General features: G+C 34.4%; 2 protein-coding genes and 1 long non-coding RNA gene across 12 annotated transcripts in view; 1 reads left to right on the top strand and 2 right to left on the bottom strand.

Moving 5' to 3' along the window:
* The window catches only part of LOC121255674, a 103,890-nt gene that overhangs the window by 21,783 nt on the left and 59,853 nt on the right, over positions 1–22,254 (bottom strand). The gene's annotated exons all lie outside the window — the stretch shown is intronic.
* LOC121255675 (protein FAR-RED IMPAIRED RESPONSE 1-like) lies at positions 121–9,016 on the top strand. Of its 10 annotated transcripts, XR_005938833.1 has the most exons (9): positions 121–292; positions 4,708–4,786; positions 4,874–4,972; positions 5,528–5,617; positions 5,703–5,769; positions 5,852–7,956; positions 8,049–8,186; positions 8,276–8,673; positions 8,789–9,016. XR_005938833.1 is itself a non-coding variant. In XM_041156131.1 (8 exons), the coding sequence occupies exons 6-8, from the start codon at positions 6,130–6,132 to the stop codon at positions 8,303–8,305; spliced, it is 1,995 nt and encodes a 664-aa protein (XP_041012065.1). In that variant the 5' UTR covers positions 121–292; positions 4,708–4,786; positions 4,874–4,972; positions 5,528–5,617; positions 5,703–5,769; positions 5,852–6,129; the 3' UTR covers positions 8,306–8,775. The 10 variants fall into 10 exon arrangements, 8 of the variants coding, with proteins under 8 accessions (XP_041012065.1, XP_041012072.1, XP_041012070.1 ...); XM_041156131.1 differs by lacking the exon at positions 8,789–9,016 and having other exon boundaries at positions 8,276–8,775; XM_041156138.1 differs by lacking the exon at positions 8,789–9,016 and having other exon boundaries at positions 8,049–8,162; positions 8,276–8,775.
* On the bottom strand, positions 16,090–18,939 carry LOC121255677. Its single transcript, XR_005938835.1, has 2 exons — positions 18,757–18,939; positions 16,090–16,164 (listed from the first exon to the last, which is right to left on the bottom strand). It is a non-coding gene; the product is annotated as an uncharacterized LOC121255677 (long non-coding RNA).

Raw genomic sequence — 22,254 nt, forward strand, 5'->3', positions numbered from 1 at the left:
TTCCCCCTTCCCCCCGCGTTCTTCTTCGTTTACTCTCAGAAATCCCCCCTTCTTCCCCCGCATTCTCTCCTCCACTCGCCTAAAACAAGTCCCTTTCGCCAGCCTCACCCTCTGCCCGCCCCGTGCGTCTCCATCACTCCGGAAGGCTCCATCACGCCGGCACCGGGTGACAAATATTCTCCTCTGGGTTCGCCATTTCTGTACGGATTGTCCAGCTACACCATTTCCACACGGCTTCAGTCCTCCGCTGTTATTGTAGCTGCCGAGAGCCACCGTATGTCGTCTTGCAAAGGTAAGAAATTAAAAAAAAAAAAGGGTTTTTATTTTTCTCTTTTCGTTTCATCTCTCCGATCGTCTTACAGATCCATTCCTGTTTGTTTGATCTATGTTTTGTGGGGTTTTTGGGTTGTTGATGTTGTATGTATGCCACTGATTTTTTGGTTGTTGATAACATATGAAATGAGCCGCTTTGATGTTTGTTTGATATGTGTTTTGTGGAGTTTTTGGGTTGTTGATAACATTTGAAGATATTTATGGAGACACCATCGATATTGCAAGCAGTGGTCAACTGGTTGTGAATGCTAAATATATAGCCCTTATTTTCTGCAGTAAAAATAAACTATCTTTAGAAGTTCTGGAAACAATTTGGTCCCATTAAGCCATCCTTATTGGTATGTATGAGGCTATATATGTTGTACAATAGTTTGTGTGAAACAAATTGGTCCACTAATGTTTAGTTGGATGGGGTTGTTTGTTGCCTTTGTGCAAGTAAATGAAGTACGGTCAGTAAATGATTTAATTATTTGTTTGAACAAGCTTGCATGATTTAGTTATTAGTTTGAACAAGCTTGCATGATTTTTTGGTTGTTGATAACATCTAAAAATGAGCCGATTTGATGTTTGTTTGATTTGTATTTTGTGGGGTTTTTGTTGATGTTGTATGTATGCCACTGATTTTTGGGTCGTTGATAACATTTGAAATGAGCGAGATTTATTGGCTGGGGGTGGTTGGAAGGGGAAAACACAGAGGGAATATACGAAAAAGAGTTTCACAGTCTTGATATACAACATGGTATAAGGTTCATAAGCATGCTATCAAATTCTTGAAGAACTAAAATTTATACCTTTTACTAGCTCCTTTAAACAGAACCATACATCCAAGATAGCAAAAAGATCTAGGAGTGGCTTGACCCTGCTGTTTTCATAACTATTTAGAGGCATGGTGACATCGCAACTCTTTCCTATGTTCATAAATGGAAAACTAGTTTATAAATCAGAAAAACTATAGGCGAGTATGTAAGACAAGATGACTTAATATCACATCATCAAAGAAATTATTCTTTAAAGGTACACAAACCAAAGTGATAATAAATCTGCATTGAAAAAATGGTGTTATTCTCACCAAACCAATTATTAGAAGCATTTCTTGGGGCCTTTGATGGAAGCAGCTTTCAATTTTAAACAATCACAAAACACTTTGGAGTCATTTCAATTGCACCAGAATTTTGGCAGCATTAACTTATGTTACACACCATGGTGACATTCCATGCTTATTTTAAGTATAACTAGAAGTTTAAACGAGTAGAATTAGAGCAAATACTACATCCTTGTCTAATTAATTTTTATTTGAACATGAATCACCAATCACATTGCAAAAAGGCGGCATCCACATAAACAAATGTGGGACAGTCTAGACAAACAGTTTAGCATAGGATTCATTTTAGAATACCATAGTCTCAAGTCTCTAATTTTTTCACTGTCCTCTGTTCTGCTGCTTCCAAGAATTATAGGAACTTCTTATAATTCTTTAATAAGTGAGAATTATAGGAACTTTACATACAAACTCTCAGTTTTCTTGGTAACCAAACAGGGGTTAATAGTGATGCTGTATTGGTGGACTCATGCTTTATTTTCTATTTAATTGATAATCAATTCATATATTGTGTGTAATTCTAATGAATTCATATATTATGTGTAATCCGTTGTAAATTCTTGTAGTTGCTGCAATTTTACTGTGAAGTGCATGGTTTGCGTATTTTCCTCTAATTTTGCTGCTGCTATTTGTGGTTCTTTGGTTCTTTCTTAACACCATACACTAGCAATGCTGTCATGGCATTTTTGTGGGGCAAATAGGTGCATGAACTCATTATCTGAAAAATACTAAAATGTTATACTAGAAGTTAAGACCCCTTTCTTTCAAGTTGGGGATTCAAAGCAATAAATGAATGAAAATAATGCTGGGTGGAATTTGGTTGAACCCAATCTATACTGATCAGGTATGATTCAAATGAAAATTGGAATAAAATGGAGGTTTGGCTGCAACAGGATAGTGAAGGTGACTTGGGAAAAAAAAAGGGATAGTCAAGGTGGGGTTATACCTTGCCAACGTTAGAAATTGCAATGGTCTTGGTGAAAGCCAAGCTCTAATTTAACCAATATTTTGAAGTTTTTCTCATGCTATTATTTATAATAATTTGTGATTTGTTGTCTTTAGGCTAAAGTTTGATGATGAGCGAGTGACAGAAGAAGATGGGAAGAGGGCATAAAGGAGCAACATGGGTGAGGAAGAGGTAATATCTATCTGCCTGTTGATTCTATGTAATTTCTTAGTAAGTTAATTTTTATTTATAGTTAATTGATGCCTTGTTGTTATGCAATGAGAAGGACATTGCATAACACCTCAGGGTAAGATGTTTAATATCTCATTAGTTTGATGTTCTCACACTGCACTCTGATTTGAAAGATAATCTGCTTCAAGGATCACTTCCTGAAAGCCTCAGAAATTTTAGCCACTTGATAAGACTGTAAGACTTAGAACACTCTTTTTTTGTTAATTCAATAGACTATTTGAAATAAACACCCATCTTTGCCATTTTCATATGTGAAGCTTCAATTGTTTCTGTCTGCATAGTTATGGTCCATCTACTTTTATAATCATGCTTCTTCGAGGAAAAGTATTTTCTAAGTTTCATTATCTTGCAGCCTTCTTTCTGGAAACAATTTTACAGATGCAATACCGAAAACATTTGGCAATTTAAATAATTTAGAAGAGTTGTAACTTGTGTGATTCTATAAACTTTATTTGGAGATGCAGCTTTTAGAATTCAGAATTTCTTAAAACTTGAGCTACTGCTTGCAGTAGGATAGATGAGAGCAAAATTTCAGGGAAAATACCCGATTATGTTGGGAATTGGATGAATCTTACAACTCTGTGAGTCTTGTACTTCCATACCTTTTATCCTCCATCTTTTCCTTCTTGGAGTCATAAAAGTTTAGTTTTTTTTGGTTCTATCTGAGGATTTTTATGGATGTAGGTTCTTAACCAACAACTAATTAAGTGGGGAAGTACCTCAGTGGGTATTGGACAGCAAAAATAACTTGTGAGTCTACTTTAAGCCGACTCCCTCTTCATTTCATTTGGCTGTAAAATTTTCTATACACTGGTGGATTTCTTGCTGCTGTTTTTTTTTTTTTTTGCTTTAAAATTTTTGTGTCCTGGGTCGTTTGATTGTGAGACTCATAAGAGCTTAAATTGTGACATTTTATTCGATTTTCATTCTTTCTCAGTTCAAGAGGTACTACATGTGTTGTTTCATCATATTTTGGGTGTGAGTTGGGAAGTTCAAGTAATTTATGTATTCTGTTTTTGTAACTTTTTTTAAAAATTTTATTTTGTGAAAAACCTTTTCCGTCGAGTAAAATTGGCCGGAAATATTTTTTGTTCAATAAACTTATTTGCGGCAATCACATATCACTGCAAATGAATATTTCGGCGAAAATTACCCCGTTAGGAATACATTAAGGCAACAATAAATAATAATTTGGAAAAAAAACTAGTCAATTGCGGTGGTGACTAGCTAGCTACCAAATAATTCTAGAAAATATCATGAGCATTATAGGATTCTAGAAAGATCACTTGAAATGCCTTTGTAATTCTTATATGAAACTGATCTTTAATTGAGTTGTAAAAGTTTAGATTAGATATTTTGGGGCTAGCTAGAAAGAGTTCTTTTTATATATTGCAGTTAAAAATGATTATATTATCAAATGATTTACTCAAAACCAAAAAATGATACCAAAATTATTTCATCAATAATGTGATCGCACTCGTTAAATATTCGAATGAAATGAAAAGAAGATAATTTTATTTTCATATTAAAAACATTAAAACATAAGAGATAATGCAAAATTTAAAAAGGCAAAAAAAAAAAATATATATATATTTCCAACCCCAACTTAGATTGTTCGTTGACCCATTTTCTCTCTTTCCATATATTTGAAAAGAGTATCGATAGACTCGCATACTTCTTACAATTTTGTTTTCATAACTCTACTTAAATGGAAGATATATTTATAAAATAATAATATTGTTATAACTCTATTTTATAAAAACAAGCTTCCTTTAAAATTTTATGCTTAAATTTATAAAATTTTGAAAAATATTGTTGTCTTAGATCACTTTTCATCTGAATGAAAAAAAATATTAATTGGAATGGGACTACTTTGAAAAAATAGTGTCTTTGATCACTTTTCATTTGTAAAAATAACTGGCTTGCTGCTCGCATTTACAAGTGGCCTCTTTTGTCTTGAATGAGACTACTTCTAATGACTTTGTATGCAGGTTTTTTTTCCAGCCCTTAGCTTCTATACCTTGTGAATGTAGGTTGTGGGATTTCTTTTGTTGATATAATGTTGTTTCATCAATAGTTATTGAATAAATTGCGTGATGGGCAAAGAGGAAGATGGAAGGCCACCCAGGCCTTCTACATCGATTTCACTCACCCAGGTATGATACACTTTGGTTATTTGAAAATATCGCAGCTTGAGATATTATTAGCATTTACTTAATCCATTGTCTATTTATATATTATAGGGATATTATGGAACTGTAAATCCATATAACCTACCATATATGATGTCTCCAAATCCATATCCATATCCACATCCAAGTCCATATGCTTGGGGTAGTCAGGTAAAGTTATTTTAGTATATTGATTTTTTTTAATGGATGGGTTTCAGTCATTCTAACAAAGTAGCCCTCTTTCCAGCATTTGCCACCGCCACCCTATCATTCAACCATGCCATCCCCTCTGTCGAGTAGTAGGCTAGAGGAGTTGAGACTTGGCTTAGATACAACCCAGGTAGTTCATTTGAGTCTCTTTTTATGATTATTTCTTGTACCTTCGTATTTTCCTTATCGAATAACGTGCATTCTGAAAAATGCAGCAGTCGGCGATGCCACCATGTGTGCCAACTATGCCCTACCCACATTGTGCAAGTGAGTCATCAACTATGCCATCCAATTCTGTAGCTGAAAAGAATTTAGGACGTACACTTTTAACCATATCAGTTAACATCCACTAAATATATTAAAAATACAACCTTCCTAACCATGCAATCTTCCTTCTCAGAAACATATCCACATCCATATCCATATGCTTGGGGTAGGCAGGTAAAGTGTACTTAGGATATTGATTTTGTTTAATGTGTGGGTTTGAGTCATTCTAACAAAGTAGATTTTATGCAGTATCTGGCACCGCCACCCTTTGGACCAACCATGCCATCCCCTCTGTCAAGTAATCCGGAGGAGTTGAGACGAGGATAAGATACAACCCAGGTAGTTCATTTGATTCTCTTTTTATGAATTTTTCTTGTACCTCCGTATTTTCCTTACTGAATAACGTGCATCTCGAAAAATGCAGCATTCTGCGATGCCACCACGTGTGCCAACTATGCCATCCAATTCTGTAGCTGAAAAGAATTTAGAAGGTACACTTTTAACCATATCAGTTAACATCCACTAAATATATTAAAAATGAAATTTTCCTAACTATGCAATCTTCCTTGTCAGAAACTTCATCCGACATAAATATAAAGCCAGATGTGGAGGGGATGAATGAAGTTTCAGATGATGATAATAGAGTTGAGCCTCCAAAATCTGGTATGCACTTTGCTACTGATAAAGAGGTTTTAGACTATTACAAATGATACGCCAAACAAGGGGGTTTTGGTGTTATCATAAGAAGAACGAAGAGAGATCTGGATCGGGGTGCGAAGTATGTGACGATTGGCTGTGCACGTGGCGGCAAGTATTATCCTAGCCACAGTAATTTGTCAAAGCCACGAGTAATGACAAAAACTGATTGTAAGGCAAAGATAAATGCTCGCTTTGTGAATGGGGTATGGGTGTTGACCAGTGTTGATCTTGTTCACAATCACAGTACGGTTAGCCCACAAAAATCTAGATTTTTTAGATCTCACAAATATTTGGATGAATATAGTCAGAGAATGCTCGATTTGAATGACAGAGCGGGTATTTGGATGAATAAAAATTTCCAAGCACTTGTGACTGATGCGGGAGGTTTTGAGAATTTAGCTTTCCAGGAGAAAGATTGTAAGAATTTTATTGGCAAAGCTAGATATTTAAGAATGGGTAAAGGAGGTGGTGAAGCACTAAACGACTACTTTAAGAGAATGAGGAAAATGAATGATGACTTTGTTTCCGTCATGGATGTGGATGATGAGTTTAGAGTTAGGAATGTGTTTTGGGCTGACGCACGAAGTCGGGCAGCATATGAGTATTTTGGAGACGTTATCACGTTCGATACAATGTACCTAACAAATAGGTACGGAATGCCGTTTGCTCTATTTGTTGGAGTAAACCATCATGGACAGTCCATACTCTTAGGGGCAGGCTTGATTTCAAGCGAGGACACAAGTACCTTCGTGTGGTTGTTTGAAGCATGGTTAGAATGCATGAATGGACGGGCACCTGCAGCCATCATAACAGACCAAGACAGGGCAATGAAGAATGCGATTCAAATTGTATTCCCGAATGCAAGACATAGATATTGTCTTTGGCATATAATGCATAAACTGCCAGAGAAATTGGGATCCCACTCGTCATATAACGCAGGACTGAAGACTGCAATTCAGAGTGCAGTCTATGATACACAAAATTGCGAACAATTTGAGGAGAAGTGGGGGCAGTTAATTCATAACTATGAATTAACTGACAATGCATGGTTGCAGGGGTTGTACACCGAGAGGTCATTTTGGGTACCAGTTTACTTGAAATGTGTATTCTGGGCTGGTATGAGCACTACCCAACGGTCTGAAAGCATGAACGCCTTCTTCGACGGATATGTGCATTCCAGTACGACATTGAAAGAATTTGTCGATCAATTTGACAATGCTTTGAGGAAGAAGGTGGAGGCGGAGACGACAGCTGATTTCCAGTCGTGTAACCAAACAATCCCATGTGTATCCTCATTCAAAATTGAGAGGCAGTTTCAATCATTATACACGAATGCAATATTTAAAGAGGTCCAAGCAGAGGTTTGGGGGATGCTTTTATGTAACCCTTCACTTGTGGGCACTGAAGGTAGCATTTCTACCTTCGATGTTTTCGAAGAAATCTCTACACCTGATGGACAGTCCAAAATTGTGAAGTACATAGTTTACTTTAATGAAGACGAATGCGAAGTTCAATGCACGTGTGCCTTGTTTGAGATGAGGGGGATTCTCTGTAGGCATGCATTTAAAGTCTGTCAGATGAAGTACATTCATGTGCTGCCAGAGAAATATGTGTTGGATAGATGGAGGAAAGACTTAAAGAGAAGTTACACACTGGTTAAGAGTAGCTATGATGATGTACGGGTCAATGCGGATGCACGACGCTATGAGCTTGTCATACAAAGATGTCTAAGATTTGCGACACGTGTATCTCGAAATGATGAGCATGTGAATGCATTCTTTCATTTGTTGGATGACTTTGAGCATAAGTATGTAGGATTAGAGCTTGAGTTCGGTTCAACAAAGTTAAAAGAGAACGTGGTCGACGATAAATATAAGAAAATATTAAGCCGGCACGTTGTTCGGGGGAAAGGGAGACCGCCAACTAGAAGAAAGGTCCCAATGGTCGAGAAGGCTACAAGGAAGAGAAAGAAAAAACAAGTATTACATATAGCATCATCAGTTGTGTAGATATTGGCTAATGAATAGATATGTTGTTCCTAATAGATGTTAAATTTTATTTTCCAATCTAGACATACAGGAATCTATTTGACGATACATCACACAATGTTGACCTCCCGGTGTTAGAAGTTGGTGCTACTGTTGAGGAGGTTGTTATCCAAACCCAGTATAGTACTCTAACACAAGTAAGGCTTTCGGCCAATGATGAGGTCTGAGGTTATTTCCACCTTTTGTCATTTATATTTTTTTGTTTTTAATGTAATCTCAAAAATAATTTTGACATTTTCAATATATTCAGGCTACGTCAAGCTTGCCCCATGGAACTTAGCATAGATATTGTCCCTGAGTTTTGTATTTATATTTTGGAGATCTCAGCCTTTTGTGAACTATGGTGGAAGATAGAGATAGAGATTGGGCATTTTGTCTGAAAGCAAATCTGGTGGAAGCACTCTGAATGATTTTGAGGCTGGTCTTAGTTCTATTCTAAAATACATTAGAGGCCAGAGAAATTTTGAACATCTATCTCATGGGACTTTGACTAGAAAGCTTTTTGGTTCAACCGGAAACTGTTTTTTGATTGTTCACATACGCTTCTTGTTTCATGGTTGTGAAAAAAACTGTATGTTGTTTCATTAAGTTCTCAAGGTGAAGAGTTAAGGTTCTCTGCTGGTTTTATGATATTCTTCTCTATGCTAGGTGAGGGACAAAATACATAGTTTATTCAATGTACTTGCCTGTATAATCACGCTTCTTGATCTTGAGACGATTGTTTTTGCTGTTTAACTTCAGTCTAATTTCTTGATTGGTGCAGGAAAATTTGGCGCCTTATGAAGGCATCAATACCCTTTACTATATTTGCTGCTGTGTATTGTGTTTTGTTTGGTCTTGTTGGTGGGAGTTATGCTCATAGCTTCTCTTCTCCTATTCTCTGCACAAGTGTTGACATAATTTTGTTTTTCAGCTTGGGTGGGGCTGTCATTTCTGCAATTCTCAAATGTGCAATATCTTCTTGGATTTTTCTTCTGCTGAAATGCACAAGACTTGCGGAGAGAGGTCTTGTGCGTCCCTGCTTGGAACATCTTTTTTTTTTTCTCACTTATTTCTCTCCTGCTGATGTTAGCTTTGCTGAATAAATTTCAGGGATAATAGCTCTCTGCTGAATATCCAAAACACATTCTGCTAGGTGTGAAAAATGGATTATCCTGCAGCCTGTAATGCAATGGTAGTTTCAGTTTTTTAGTTTGCTCTCCTTGTTCCCCGTTTGTCTGTTGTAGCAGTTCTCCTTTGGACTAGAGAATAATCTTCACGGCATTTTTTAATTGTTAGTCTCTTGGATTTATGTATTGTGATATTCTCAGGAAACACTTCTTGTACACAAAGATTTTCTGATTAATGGTGGGATCACTAACTTATACCCCTTGAACTTCAATCTGAAGGTATGAAGTTGTCTGCCTAGAGTCCAACTATTCAAAAATTGTGTTCATGTAAAGCAGGTGGAAGAGGTCCCAGATAATTTCCCCTTTAATATTGAAGACACACCTGGAGAAAGAACTATATTGCTTACTTTCGTCTGCGGAGATTTAAGCAACCAGAAGGTTCTGAAGATGAAGGACCTAATTTTAAGTAACGTTGTCATAACCGACAAGATTTTTTTTCTATGTTTTTTTTTTTTTTTTTTTTTTTTTTTTTTTTTTTTTTTATCGTATGAGCTTTCCATAATCATTTACTCATTATATGATATTCTTCATGGTTGCCTCCAGTGATCTGGATTAGAACTTGCAGAAGGCTTTCCACAAATATTTCCTGGATTCGAGGGATCAAACCCAGCACAACCAACTTCTTGCACGAGTATATAGGTAACAAAGAAAAGGAGTACCTTATCTGGCTAAAGAACATGAAGGATTTTATTGAGAAGTGAATTCATTGAAAATCCTGCTAAAAGTGTCTTAGTTTTGGGAGGTAGTAGACCCCATTTTTTCAAATTTTGTCTGTTGTATGCATAGCTTGTTTAGCTGAGGAAAGATTACCTCTAAATTCTGAGAAACAATCTCAGGTCAAGTGAATTTAATCCTCTGAAATGTTATAGAGGGAGTTTTTCAATAACTGATACCCCTGTTAGACACATTTTACATTCATGTTGAAAAGTTGCATCTGTGTGGGTTGCTTGAGTTCAGTATTTGGTATTGCTACTGTTAATGGCTGAATCAAACAGTTGTTCTATGATTAAAATCGGCTCTTGCAGCATCCTTCCTTTCTCAGGTCTAAAAGAGAAACCAGTTTTGATAAATCCATTGCATCTTGAAAGATACGTGGCAATGTAGTGTAAAAGAAAAATGGTAACTTCCGTTGTATTCAAATAACAAGCACATTTAATTAAGGAAGTGTCTTTTAGTGTATTAATGTATTTTTTTATTTTTTAAAAATATTTAAATATGTGAAAAAAAATATAAAAAGAAAAAGACGAAGAAAATAAAAAATGCAAATTTGCCTCTTTGCTTCAACCAAAACTGAAAGTAACAATATCCTTCGTAATCGTACATGGTAAAAAAGTACACAAAATCCATTCAAAAAAGGATCCCTACAGGAGCCAAGAATGATACAAGTGGAATGGGTCTGGAAAAGGTAAAAAAAGGAAATTCTTTTATCGTAATATAAAACATAGGAGCTTAGGAACAGCTGATGAACAGCAACTTCCAGCCTTGGACAGATCTGTTTCTGAATTACTAGGAGTAGGAATGATGCAGAACCTTGTGTGTATAAGTAACACCTTTATCACCATCCACCACCTGACCACGTCCTCTCAAAATCCTTCTACTCCCACAGGACCTTGAGCATGAATCCGGCTCGTACTTATACCGACCTGTTCAGCAATTATATAGAACCAAAAACAGCTTTAAAGGGGGTAAGAAAAGTTGAGCACATTGCCCCTGAACACAAGAACAGTTGAAACACCAGATACCTCTGCGCCAAGTCCTAAGCATGCACCAATTTAGATGCTGATTCAAATTGTTGTAATAAATAAGCACCTGTAAAGAAAAATGAGAACCAAACTATTTTAACTCTTTATGACTTTGAAAAGCTGCAGATCCTCTTCCTCCTCGAAGATCCCACATACAAATTATCCCGTGCTTACTAGCCCCAAAAACGATCTACAGAATAAATAAACCAGATATAACTAAGGTCCATAAGATTTAAAAACAAATCTAGGTCAGCTTGGAGGGATAAAAACATGCAAATAGACACACTTATACATTTGTACCTATTCAGCATTCACTGAAGTTTGAATAAGGTGAGAATTACTGACACCCCCCTCTCTCAGAAGAAAAAAGGCTGAGAATCTTTCATTTTCTTGTGACCATGAGAATTGTTACAAGCTTATATAAAGCAAGCAGAATAGGAGTACATTCACGACTTTTTATTGATAGGATTGAACTTGAACCCTTACCCTTAACCCTTCATCCCTCACTTACGGGGGGAGGAGATGCCATTTAGCCAAGAGCCAATTGGCTAATGAGTGCAGTCAACATTAACATTATTTAGATCTTTAACCAGGAATAGAAATATATTTCTATCGAATATTCAAAAGATACTAATTATTCATGAATATAATGTGGGTTCAAGACACGCTGACACTCGTGTAAACTACCAATCAAAACCAAAAAATGTACATAGCATGAAGAACATTCTGCCTTTTCACTTTTTACAAGAAGCCCTCTTTGCAACTAGCCTTCCCTCAAGGCTCTTGTTCTCTAGTTCTAAGTGTAGAACTTTTCTAAGAAAAGGTCCCAAAATATGATCACTGCACAGCAATGGAAAGCACCCTACCCTGAAATTTTCTGACTGTAATTTCTCATGAACTGAATTCCAGGAGGAATTCTCGCATGCATACTTAGTTCTATTATATTGTGTACTGTATAATCAAATAAATATGTGCATAATGCAGAAAGAAGATAACATAGTTCAAGAATATATAATAACACAGTGAGATTTTTTATCAATCACCTCAAATGCACTATTATATCTTCTTCATAATAACTTAATAATGAACGACAAAGGGCGTTATGATCACCAACCTGATTTTCCACATTTAATTCAACACTATTAAGGGCACTATGGGAACTAGTCGTGAGTTCAAGACATGGGAGAGTACCCATTCTTCTGTCCCATACACTGATCACACCGTATGTATCAGAAGCAAGTAACCTATTGAAAATGAAGATAAAATTGTATATTATTAGAAAAACTAACTAAATCATGTACCTTCCAAGATTCCACTAAAAAGACAAACAAAAGGTAACACTAAATAAATATTACATCTAAAATGTGAAAGATAAGGACTGCGATCTATTATTCAAGCAAACTACAGCCTGGATCATGCTTCAAGTGTTAAGACCTGATCTTTAAATCAATTTGAAATCTCAACTCTCAAGGTTATAATTCTGGAGATCCTTCAACACTTGCAATAAGATCTATTACTCACAATTAGATTGACTAAGGTCTATGAAACACCCCAAAATATAAGGCCACAACCATGCAACAAATGGTGGTCAAAGGTGAAATTTTGTAAACTGTAATATCTGTTTCCATCCATAATGCATCCAAATTTATAGATGAAAATAATTGTTGTTCTTTCAATTTTACTTGAGCTAGAAAATGCATGAGGATAAAGAGCTTAGTACATGATTTCAGTTAAACACGCAATAAAGCGACATAAAAAAAAGAGTAGTCACATGCCTTTAGAGCATAATTCTGCCAAACCACACCATTATATGGCATCACAACAAGCATTTATCATACTCTAACAAGTGATTTTGCACAAATATGTTTTGTAAGGGAATAACATGATTTTAAGAAATTATTATTGATCCATACACTTCTTTCAAATTTTACAAAGCAGTGTTTAGATATTATAGGGATCTATGTTCCGGATTTGAAGATTGAATCACATAACTAGAAGATGTTGAACATTAATCCATCCAACTTGTAAATTCTTTACTTGGATTCAGGTGAATTCATATCCATGTAAATATTGAGTTCAAATGAGATATACGTCGGGTTAAACGTTTAGACCTAATGACTAAAATATCCTTTATTCAATATAAGTTAGTTCTCTCAGAAGTCTGCCAACAAAACTGCTCTATTTTACCAACCTTGAATCATCCATTGAAGTAAAAGCTAGATTAGATAGACCTTTATGAATGTCATACCCATGAACAGTGACATTAGAAAGAACCAGACTACCAAGACTCTAAGCAACAATGTTTCAAGTCAGTCACCTACACTGTATTTGAGAAATCTTGTGTATGTATAGAGTCTGGAGTGTGGGGTGTCTATTACCTTGTATAAAAAGAAATTTTTAGTGGATAATTACATGCTATAACTAATTAGCATAGAAGAAATCTACAATGGAGAAGGTTCCAAATGAAAAACATAGATAACGAGTACTTTTTTTATACAAGTAATTATTAATAAGAATGAGAATCTAGGCAAAACTCAAGTATACACGACATATACAAGAGATAGATAACAAGAACTTGAGAGCCTATTGAAGTTAATTAGAATGTATGCTTCCAAAGAGACTGTTGTGGTGAAAACATAAATACGATGAAAGAGAAAAACTTACTTCTATACTGATCAGAAGAGACATAACCGATGTCAAAAATAAGTACTTCATTACGTTTCACCGACGTGCAAGCAACCTAAAAAAGGGAAAAAATGTATATATATAAGTTTAAAATTCCAAGAGGAAAAGTAAGACATGAGAAAAGTACAACATAGTTAATCACCCAAAGAGCAGATGCATCTAATAACATGATTGATGCTTTCGAAAGTAGGAACATGATAGAGATGCGTATATTTGTTTCATTCCAAATAAAAACTATCATTCATTCTAATAAACAACATGATGTTAAGGCTGACACGCATGACTACTAGCTCTCTAAAAGTTAGAAAACTAAATGGTTGACCACTGAAAACTAAAATTAATCATGGGAAAGAATGTGGCAGATAAATTGGTAAATTAATATACATTCGTAAAAACAATGTTAAACCTCAAGAACCCATACCTTGACTTCTTTAAGCGCTCAATAAGCAGAGGAAAATGGATTTCTCTATAGGCTTGAAGTTCCTTTTTCTCACCTGCGCCACCTCCAAATTCACACATGTAGTAGGCCATCATGTACATTTCAAATCTCAAACGTAGAGAAAGATATTTGGATGGGCTTCTACCAGCATCATTCTCATTCAATAGATATTCGGGCATGTAGTTACACATGTAATTGTCCAGCATACTCCGCGGGGCATCATATTTTATAATCCTTCTGACCAAAAATGAACAATATATGTATGCAGTCCAATATATCTCAACCAGATATTCAATTAGCCATCCACAATCACATAACAACCATAACTATCATTAGCCATCCACAATCATATAACAGTGCAACCACCCTACTTTGCTGGTGTCAAGAATGTGCAAGAATTGACACAATAAAATGGGCCAACTTCTAGCATCAACCAAATGTAAAAAAATTACAATACAACATCCCTTCGCATTTACAAGTGTTTGCACACCAACGTCCAAACTCCTAGCCTAGAATCTACACATGCAACACCAATTGCATCTCCACATGTCTTCACCATCTCTATGACTTTGCAAAATCTCCATCGAGTTACATAACATCAATATGGGCACATATCTGAGACAACATAAATAAAATTTAAATAATGCTTGTATTTTTCATTTGAAGGAAGAACTGGAATGGACAAGAAACAGTTAACCAAAAAACTTGATGAAACTTGCGAATGAATGGGGCATGAAGAGCACTAAGTTTTACTTCTATCCATATAGGCTATCATAATTAGACTTCATAGATAATATATCATACATGTTAGGATCCGATCATTCTATTTACATTTAAAACTAACATGATACATCTACATTCAGAACCAACCAAAAACTATTACAAGAGATACAATGCAATATAGACACAACAATATACGTACAACCCTACTCTCTACTAGCCTTATTTGAAGTTCATCCTCTTGCTTTTCAGCATTTTCTCTCTCTCTCTATTAGTTTGTCCTTTTCTTTTTGAGCTTCATACTCACGCAACAATAAAGCATCCTCTCTCTTCCGAATTTCATTCTCTCTCGTCATATTTTTCAAGCCGACTACTGATTGAAGTATATCTGCCCAAATGAAGAATTGACATCTTGTTTCTTCCTGTGTACAATTCAATAGAATTTCAATCTTCATGTATAAATAATTTTGTACATGCATTAAAGCAATACAAAAGTTGGCATATTATTTACCGTTCCATAATTCGGACAAGCATAAAATTTCCTTCCAGGATTTTTGTGGGTGTGGGAGATCCTTAATGACACTTTTAAACCACACCAACAACTCAGTAACTCCATTTTAAGATCATTAACTATACATGATGATGATTGACTCGATGCCATAGTTTATCCACGTGATGATTAACATAAAAATACTTTAAGTGCAACACTGGATTATTACCCACACGTTTCATTATCAGAATTATTAGACAGTAGGAACAGAATATCAAATATCATATAAAATCTGGGTGCATCTATTGTTCACATCAATTTGACATTATTATTTTTTTCAAACCAAGTAAAAATCTATCTAAAACCAGATAAAATGAATGCTTTTTTTTTTATAAGTAAATGATTGTATTAAAGAATAGGCATAGCCCAAAGTATACAAGATGGTATACAAAGAGAAAACACCTATCTAGGAAGAAGGAGAGGAAACAAGAAATTCAGCCAAGTTTAAGCCATTAAAGTCTATAGCTATGGACCATACAAATAACATCCCCACAAAAAAATGTCTAAGCTCCTCAAAAGATCGAATGCTAAAATGCTAACAAGCCAAAGCAGTTAAAATGCTAACAACATTTTAAAGTCCCGATTCCTATTAAAAGCAGTTAAAATAACACCAAAAACTATCTAAAGTCCCGATTCTTATTAAAAGTTTATGTCTTTCAAAACAGAACAAGGCATAGTACTTGAGACAATTCCCAAAACGATTATATGAACCTGCCCATCACCTCATTCTCTAGATAAACCTAAGTGGACTTAAAATTACCGAAATTTAAAGATCCAACCCCACAATCCTGATTTCAACAGGATCTGGTTTGCTATCCCATCTAAACTCCACAACTGAGGAAATAAATAAATATTGATCCAACCTTACTTCCATTCTTGTTTTATCATACCAAAAAAAAAAAAAAAAACAAAACAAAATAAAAGAAAATTTTAAGTGATATAGAACTGAACAGCAAAAATATTAGGAAAATTCAGGTAAAATATGGACGATGTTTCCTGCTTTAGCAATACAAAGATTAAGTAATATATAATGCTACAACAAAGCAATATTTTCAACGATGTCCATGTTTTTCAGACTACTTTAATTTAGTGGAACATGGATTTGTTCTTGTAAAAAATGAAAAAATCTCAAAATGATTTTCTTCTAGAATACTCAATTATTACATTACATTAGACGTGGACATGAATTTTGATGAATTCTTTCTAAACAAAATAATAACATGAGAAAATAAAGAGAAAATAAACAACCATACGCTGAAGCATCTTCCAAAATTTTCAATGACGAGGAAGAAAAGCTTGAGACAGAATTTGAACAAAAGTTCATTTACCAAAAAGAGAGGAGCAGTGTTACTCAGAATAAATCAACAATGATGTATTGCAAAATGACATGCAAGTGGGTCGCAAAACACTGCAGAAGTTTCTAACTAATTTAGGATTACTTTAGGATCAACTTAAAAGAACTTGGGTGAAATCCTTCTGAAAGCAATTCAAGGTTATGACTGTTAAACTTCATAGTGACCCAATATTCAGGCTAGAAGAATGAGGAATTATTGGTTGTTGATGTTGTTGTTGTATGTAGGAATGAGCTTTGTTTCCTCAGCATGATATTGGTTATAGACGATTGTAAGTGTGCGCGCTGGTTTTGTATTTCTTCTACAGTTAGGATGGTCTTATTCATACCGCTATATCTTTGCAGTTTTGCAAATTGAACTAACTATAACTATTTGTTGGGAACCCAAAATTAGTTCTGAATGTCAACATATGTAGCTATGAATATCTGTAAAGTTCTATGGATGTGATATCTATTAAATATAAAGTGTATGGAAGCACAAAGCTTTGCTTTTGTTTATACACATCATCTTTTTCTTGACAATATTTGATAACTGTCAAACTTTCTAAAAGTTATTAGGCTTGTAATTTCCTAATGCATGCCTTTTGATTTTTTAAACTTCGAGTTTTTTTATATATAGTTTTCTAACCAAAAGGTTCATAAGGGTTATTGAATTTAAAAAAAAAAAAAAGGTTGTTACTGTTGATAGATAAAGTTGTTTTGGCACACCATGAAAAAGCTGGACAATTATTTTTTTCTCTCTATTCATGAAATTGTTACAGGGTTTCTCATCACTAACATATGAACATAAGATAAATGGCAGTCCTGTTGGGCTCAGAGAGAGGCAAACCTCCAGGCGCATCAAGTTGTAAAATGGAAAGCAACACCAGATACAAGTAAAAGCATAAAAGGAATTGAGATTCCAGGTCTCGTATTGTAAAATGTGAGAAGAAAACTTCATAGTTTCTGTGTTTTCAGGACATTTGATTTTTTTTTTTTTTTTTTTTTGGTTTTTGGTTTTTTGGATTTCTAGATTGCAAGGTGAGAGTAAACTTGACATAAGAAATAGAGAGTATCCATTTAAACAGAAAATAACATATGGAGAACAATGGGTGGGAGGACTGAGGGAGAAGAGTGACAAGAGGATCTCATGTAGCCAGAGCAAATAGCAATGCACAACAAGAAATGAAGAGTGCAAACAATCTAAATGAGAAATTGGTGGATGTAGGCTCAATCCATTTTTTTTGCTCACACAATTAATAAGAAATAACTTAATACTTTACCAAATTTTGTTGGTACCCAATTCTCACCACAAATTTTTTACAAAGGAAAAACAAAAATAAAGTCCATTTCGAGGGCATCACATTATTCTCATGGAACAAAATTTTTAATGCTTTTCTTAAAACTCATTGATCAAAATAGTTGAAATTCATAAGCATATAATTATAAATGATGAAAATATTAGAGATATTAATAAGTAGTGTTCAAAGGAAAAACAAAATAAAATGAAAAAGAAAATTGCCCTACTTCATGCTACATAGGATATATCCACATTTAGAGGTAGAAGATATTCCTAATCCGCCACCAGAATATGTCTTGGCAGTCGCCCAAACAGATCCATATTCGAACATCGCGGATGAGTCATGAGAGGAACTCCTAGGCTTAGAGCTCCGAGAGTTCCTAATTTCTTCTGACAAATATTCATTCCCTCCAGCCAACGTGCCCAATTAGGTAGAACAAAGATTTTGTATAATAAACAATCTAAAGGGTTTTTTATTTGGAGTAAAAAAAAAATACTAGGGTTTTCAATCGGCTTTTGTTTTTGTGCATTGTACCATAGAAATGATAAATGGCCCGTAACAATTGAATTCAGAGCTTCCCAAAATTTGAAAAAAGGAAAGGGACACTGATACAGACTTGCAGTTACCAGTACCATGTTGAGGGACTTTCCTGAATTTAATGGGTAAATATGTGAGACTGAGAAGTGAGTCCCATTAAAGTGTGTCTCCACAAAAAATGCAGAAACTCTGAGAGATAGAGAGACGCAACATTGACACAAAGGTAGAAATTTAAAACGAATTGGGAAAAAAAAAAACTTACCTGTGTCCAGACGGAGAGTACTGCGTTGAGTGAGAGGAGGGAGAGAATGGCTTCGAGTTAGATCTTCCAGCAAATCCAGACGGAGAGTACTGCGTCGAGTGAGAGGATGAATTTTTCTAGGGTTCAGGACTGAATGGGGAGAGGGCGTCGGGGTGAGAAAGAAAGCGTGAGAGAGAAAGGTCTGAGGTTCGAGAGGGAGAAGAGGGAGAGTTGAGAGGTCTGAGTGAGATCAAGCGAGGGTGAGAGGTCTCTGAAAAACCGAGGGTGAGAGAGGACATAGGGAGAACGAGGGTGAGAGGACTGAGGTAGAGGAGGAGCTCGAGAATGAAGCAGCTCGTGGGTAAACGGTGATGTGGAGAAGAATAGAGAAGAACCGGGTTCGGCCACGTCAGGAGTGTGGCGTGCGGTTTCAGAACTGGAGGTTGAGTAGATTTATTGAAAAGTTTATACCTTTACTTTGCTTTGCGAAATTAATATTTTTTTAATATTTTCTAATGTATCATTTTTAATTATTAAAAATTATTTATTATATTTTACTTGTAAATAAATTATTTACTATTAATAATAGTAAAGGAGTTTGAGAGGATAATAGAAAAAATATGATAAATAGAATTTTTTTTAAAGAATTGATCCAGCCACTATAATATCGTGGAACCTGCTAAAATGTTATTATTATTTTTTTTTTAAATTTGATCATTCTATTAATATATATTGGTATATTTTAAAATCATGTGTAAATATAAACGGTGATAGCCAAATCTTGAATAAAAAATAAATGAGAAGTGCTAGTAGATCCAAAAAGAGATTCGATAAAAATAAACTCATAGATTAGCGTGGTTTAATATGATACATCAGAATTATTTTATAGTGAAAAAAATTTTAATCTAATGTATCACATCAAACCACATTAATTTATGAGTTTACATTTCTAAAATTCTTTTGGAGACAAAGGATTTCTCAAAATAGTATTGATTTTTCATTAATGTATAATGATATTACTAAGATTTTCTATAATCATATATCCTAAATATTTCCCACAAGAATAATGCTATAGTATTTCCAGTTTCACTACATAAACTTTATAAATGGAAATGATATTGGAGATATGTCATACTTGTGAACTCTGTAAGAATTCTATAATAAAAATTAAATAATAAAAATTAGAGAATTCGAAGAATCTTCACCATTTCTTGTCATATTTACAGTGATCTACGTTCTCGAGATAGTCAAGCGCTATCAACATCAGCCCAAATTCCCTGCATCAAATATTATATGATTTGGCAACATGAGAGACATCAACAGGAAATGGTTTATTCAATAAGTGAAAGATGAGTAATTATTAATTAAATAGTCTCACGTATTAGGATCATTCTATTATTATCATTAAGAATAGTGCTTGAGCAGTTTTAATGACATAATTTAATGAAAACATCATGCCAAAGATATTTTGAAGTTTATTTTTTTTTTAATTATTCAAAATATATTTTGAAATTTGAACAATAATTTTAAGAGATTCAAGTCTAAAATATTCTTATGGAAGGCTTGTGGTCTGGATGGTCTACCTACCAAACTCAAGCTTTTCAGGAGGAGAGTGGTGGATAACTCAATGTGTCCTATCTGTGATCAAGAGCCTGAGACTATTGAGCATGTTCTTTGGACATGTGCATCAATTAGAGATGTTTGGAGCGAGTGTTATAAGAAGTTACAGAAGACTTGCATTAACAACCAGAGCTTTAAAGACACATTGCTTTCTTTGCTTATTGATCTAGACAGAGAGGATATAGAGGAATTTGCAATGGTAACTTGGAAACTATGGAAAATGAGAAATGACTTTGTCTTCCAAAATGAATTTACCCACCCAAAAGTGCTCATGAATCAGGTGACTCAAAGATTGCTAGATCTCATAACCTTGAACATGAGGCTTTCTACTCAGACATCCAATACCTTTTCAACCATTACCTCATGGGAGACTCTTCCAAGAGATGTAATCAAGATTAACTAGGATACAGCAATTGCCATGTAAAAGTTCAGAATTGGTGTTGTAGCAATTGCTAGGGATTGGATAGGCACATTGAGAATGAATAGATCTTTATACCCAGATCCTTATTTAGCAGAAGCCTATGCTGTTTGTTTTTTTTTTTTTTTTTTTTTTTTTAAAAAAAAAAGACCTTAACAAAAAAAAAAAAAAAAAAGAGAGCAGGAAAGTCACATGTCTAATAGTGACATCCTCACAATTTTATTAATAATGTCCTCTCTTATGGTGGAGGAATACCGTGATAACAAGAAAATGCCCATAGGAAAACCAATAGGACCGCAACTAAGGAAAACAATCTTTGACAATCTTATGACAAAAACAAAGGAAAATAGAAAAAACCAAAGAAAAAAAAATCTAAACTCTTAGAGTTGGGAGATCTAAGAAGTCCAACCGGAGCACACCACAAAAAATCCGCGAAAGAGCGCAATTATTAGAATAGACCAAATCTGCACCTAAAGTCTCTTCCTTGACTAACCAATCCGTCACCATATTACCTTCACGAAACATATGTAGAAACTGACAATGAAGAGTACGGGTCAAAAACCATAGAAGCCTATGCTATTGTCCAGGCCACTTCCTTTGGTCTCGAGTTGGGGCTACAAAATATAATTATGGAAGGAGATGCTCTACTGGTTGTTAAACCTGTCAATGGTTCTGAAAACAATTGGGATAACAAAGGAATGCTCATTTCAGATATCAAGAATAGACTTGCAAAGTTTCCTAAGTGGTTTTTTAATCATTAATAGGGAAGCCGATAAAGTTGCACATGCTCTTCGCAAAGGAGATGCTCTACTGGTTGTTGAGATGTTTATCAATAAAGTTTATTTGATCTCAAAAAAAAAAAAAAAGTCTAAAATATTAAGAGCTTTGAAAAAAATTAAAATACCTCTTCACAGTTTGAACCATCCATCCCTGAAAATATTATTAAAAATATGTTATATATATATATCTTATATAATTAAAGTAAAAATCTTGGGTTTTTTCTAAAAGAATAAACTAATTAATATATACATTATCACTCCGAAAATGATATATTCCAAGTACACGAATTGGTCATATCAAAATTGTGCTTTTTTCTTTTTTAAAGTCATCTTACGTGGCTCTCGTACCATTATTTCAAATAACTGTACGCTTTTTACTTTTTCCCACGAGGACCTTCTTCAAACACACTAAAGATTTTTTTCTCTTTTACACGCGTTATTTTTTTAAGAAAATAAATAAATAGACTTTTTGCCACTTTCTCTTTATATTTGTTTTCTTGGCAAATGATTTCCTTTAATACAAGTATTCTCAACTATTTATATATATATATATATTTTTTTTTTAAATATCACTCAAATATAAAATATTTTTTAATTTAAAATTTAAAATTTTTTCATTTAATTATTATCCAAACACTCAAACAAATAATAATAATACGATTTTTTCAAATTTTAAAACAAAAATGACATTAAAAAAA

Source organism: Juglans microcarpa x Juglans regia, chromosome 3D (genome assembly GCF_004785595.1).
Source record: "Juglans microcarpa x Juglans regia isolate MS1-56 chromosome 3D, Jm3101_v1.0, whole genome shotgun sequence".
Lineage (NCBI taxonomy): Eukaryota > Viridiplantae > Streptophyta > Magnoliopsida > Fagales > Juglandaceae > Juglans > Juglans microcarpa x Juglans regia.

Coding starts and splice junctions, on each gene's coding strand:
- LOC121255675 (XM_041156133.1), top strand. CDS start 6,130: ATGACAAAAACTGATTGTAAGGCAAAGATAAATGCTCGCTTTGTGAAT. Junction 7,957..8,048: donor GGAAGAGAAAGAAAAAACAA/GTATTACATATA, acceptor TTTCCAATCTAG/ACATACAGGAATCTATTTGA. Junction 8,187..8,275: donor GGCTTTCGGCCAATGATGAG/GTCTGAGGTTAT, acceptor CAATATATTCAG/GCTACGTCAAGCTTGCCCCA.